Source organism: Montipora capricornis, chromosome 4, assembly GCF_036669925.1.
Source record: "Montipora capricornis isolate CH-2021 chromosome 4, ASM3666992v2, whole genome shotgun sequence".
Lineage (NCBI taxonomy): Eukaryota > Metazoa > Cnidaria > Anthozoa > Scleractinia > Acroporidae > Montipora > Montipora capricornis.
The window spans coordinates 54,698,500-54,700,999 of record NC_090886.1 but is presented as its reverse complement, the minus strand read 5'-3'; the positions used below and the strand labels follow the sequence as shown (position 1 = coordinate 54,700,999).

Here is a 2,500-nt window from a genome sequence, read left to right as displayed (position 1 = left end):
TCACAGCATCAGCAGCATGAGAAAGTACTTGACCGCAAAAAAGACTACTTTTCGCGTTAATAGTTATTCATATTTTTGACGGGTTTTGAGTATTAACAACTACGTGTTTCCTCTTTTTTTAAATATATACATACACACCACTACACGTTATAAAAGATAACTTGGGAATGGTGTTGCGTTGTAGTACTTTAAGCGCAAATCAGTTCACACGTCGTTAAGACTTGAGATATCTCTTCACCTTGCCAAGGAAGCGAAAAACCTCACAGCTGATTAGATTAGAGCTTAAATGGTATTAATTATTCAGCTTTTGCGGAAATGGTGTTACAAGTGATAATGGGAACGAGAGGAAGGGTAGACGAATTGCCACACCCACCAGGGGTGGTACAGGTACATTTCCACCTCGAAGTGCACTCTGGAAGACCTGGAAGACAAGTGCGTCATTATAAACCAGTTTTCTCCCTCCCAGTATCCGCCAGAACAGCTTGTCCATTTTTCAGTGATATTGGGTTCGAACATCGAAAAGCTAACTTCCTGACAAGAGCAGGTTTGTGACTCGATAACGAGTCTTGATTTGGTGTTTTATCGCTGTCTTGCGATGAGTCTGTGGATTCTTTTGTTTCTGTCTCTGAAGCATCTTCGTTTAGAGTGGTGTCCAGTCGGGGAATTTTCTGAGGAGGTTCGGCCTGACTTGCGTCTTCGAAGTGTACAACAATAACACTAGTATTGTCAGCTCTCAACTCTCTTTCTCGCCATCTCGCTAATGCTCGTTGAATCAACCTTTGAGGAAGTCAAAAAATACGGTCAGTGGCAAGAAACAAGGCAGTAAGTCGTTTTAGTTTGGCAAGTATTATGCCTGGTTCAATTATCTGTGTTTCCATTTCACTCCCCTCTCCGCGATACAACCCCCCTTGCATGTGCAATGTTTTACTTTCTTGTCAGTGTATTTCCAGTCCCCGGGACTCCTCGTCGTCGACCACGACTGCATCGCTTTGCGCGTAAAATCATAGATTACTTTACGGTAAAATGGGAGAAGTTAAAGAAAACGATTCACCCCCAGGAGAGAGATTTTCTCCTTAGGGATTGCCCGTGTGAATAGCAACAGATAAAAATCAGTAATGCATCACAAGAAAAATTAATTAATAAGGAAGACCGGTTGAATATTGATTCGGTTGATCCCTTGGAAAAAGCACCATTACTTTCGTTTACACTCAAATGTTTATTGTTGCGATTTTCCGAACATCTAACATGCATCACCGATTTCAAGAATTTTGTAAGGAAATGCAGTTTGGACCCGCGCCTCTGATAATCTGATAGTGAAATCGCAAACCGTTCGCAAAAAGCCAAAAGTGTACTGATGTATCGAAAACGTTAAACACGAAGACGCACTATAAAAGGCGTGGTACCGTAGGCACATGCAAATGATTTATCAATCCACCGTGGACGCATACGAAGCTCTGTCATAATTTGTGCAATAAAAAAGCCCCTTATAGCAATCTGTCCGTCCGTTATCTGTCGTTCTTTATTTAATCCCCAGTCGCTTTTTCTCGCGCTAGAAATATCTTTTAGGGCTTCCGTCCCTGTGCTGCTGTTTGTTGATCACCATCTATTCTTGGATAATTAATCAGTCGTGCTTAAATTAATTCGAACAAAAGAAGTGCGTACAGCGACCCCTTTTATAGTGCGTCTTCGTGTTTAAGCTCAGGTGCACTTTTATTACTTGACCTTCTCAGCTCTAAGCTGGTGAAAGACGTCATAATCTTGCCCCAGTTCAAAGGCCTGATAACTTTATCCGGTCGATAAGTCACTATCGGTCAGTTTTAACCTCTGCAAAGATTTCAGTACTTCCCTTCGTAACTGTGAATATGAACACTCTAAGCCGGGAAACATCTAGTTAAAAGGTATGTAAGAAAATGATGGCTAATGCTTAACTGAAGTGTATTTTATTCTATGGATAGTGACCTACAGAGTGTTTTCACTCGCGTGATCAGCAAACTTTGTTTTTTCACCGAAACAAAAGAAAGCGTTTGCATGATAATAGAGCTCGATTCCCGGAGGATTAGTTGGGGACACCAACATGGCCGCCGTTCCTTTGTTTAGGGACACCAACATGGCCGCCGTGACGTCACGTGAAAACACTCTATTCACGGGAAGAAGTTATCAGGCCATTGAACTCCTGGGGCCTGGCCGAGCATATTAACGAGGCTTGGAACCCACCTAACACCGGTGCGTACCTGTGAGACACGTCGCCCATTTTGCAAATGTCGTCTTTGTCGAAGTTGTAAACAAATTTAACCACCTCCTCGACTCTCATCACTCCCCAAAGTCCATCTGATGCAATAACTAGAAATTTTTCCATCCCAGGAGTTATTTTATAAACTCGGACATCGGGTACTGGGGAGACTATGAACTCGCTCCGATAATAGTTAAAACTCCACAGATCACCTACAGACACGAGTACAACAATAAATAACGTTCAGCAATCAGACTTACATGTAATATG

At 42.2% G+C, this 2,500-nt stretch overlaps 1 protein-coding gene across 1 annotated transcript in view; it reads right to left on the bottom strand.

The window, feature by feature from the left end:
* The window catches only part of LOC138047533 (protein phosphatase 1D-like), a 7,362-nt gene that overhangs the window by 219 nt on the left and 4,643 nt on the right, over positions 1 to 2,500 (bottom strand). The window contains exons 3-4 of the mRNA XM_068894424.1: positions 2,232 to 2,442; positions 1 to 777 (exon numbers count right to left, since the gene is read on the bottom strand). The exon at positions 1 to 777 is cut by the window's left edge and continues 219 nt beyond it. Coding sequence (XP_068750525.1) covers positions 441 to 777; positions 2,232 to 2,442 — 548 coding nt within the window. The 3' untranslated portion in view covers positions 1 to 440. The remainder of the gene's footprint in view (positions 778 to 2,231; positions 2,443 to 2,500) is intronic.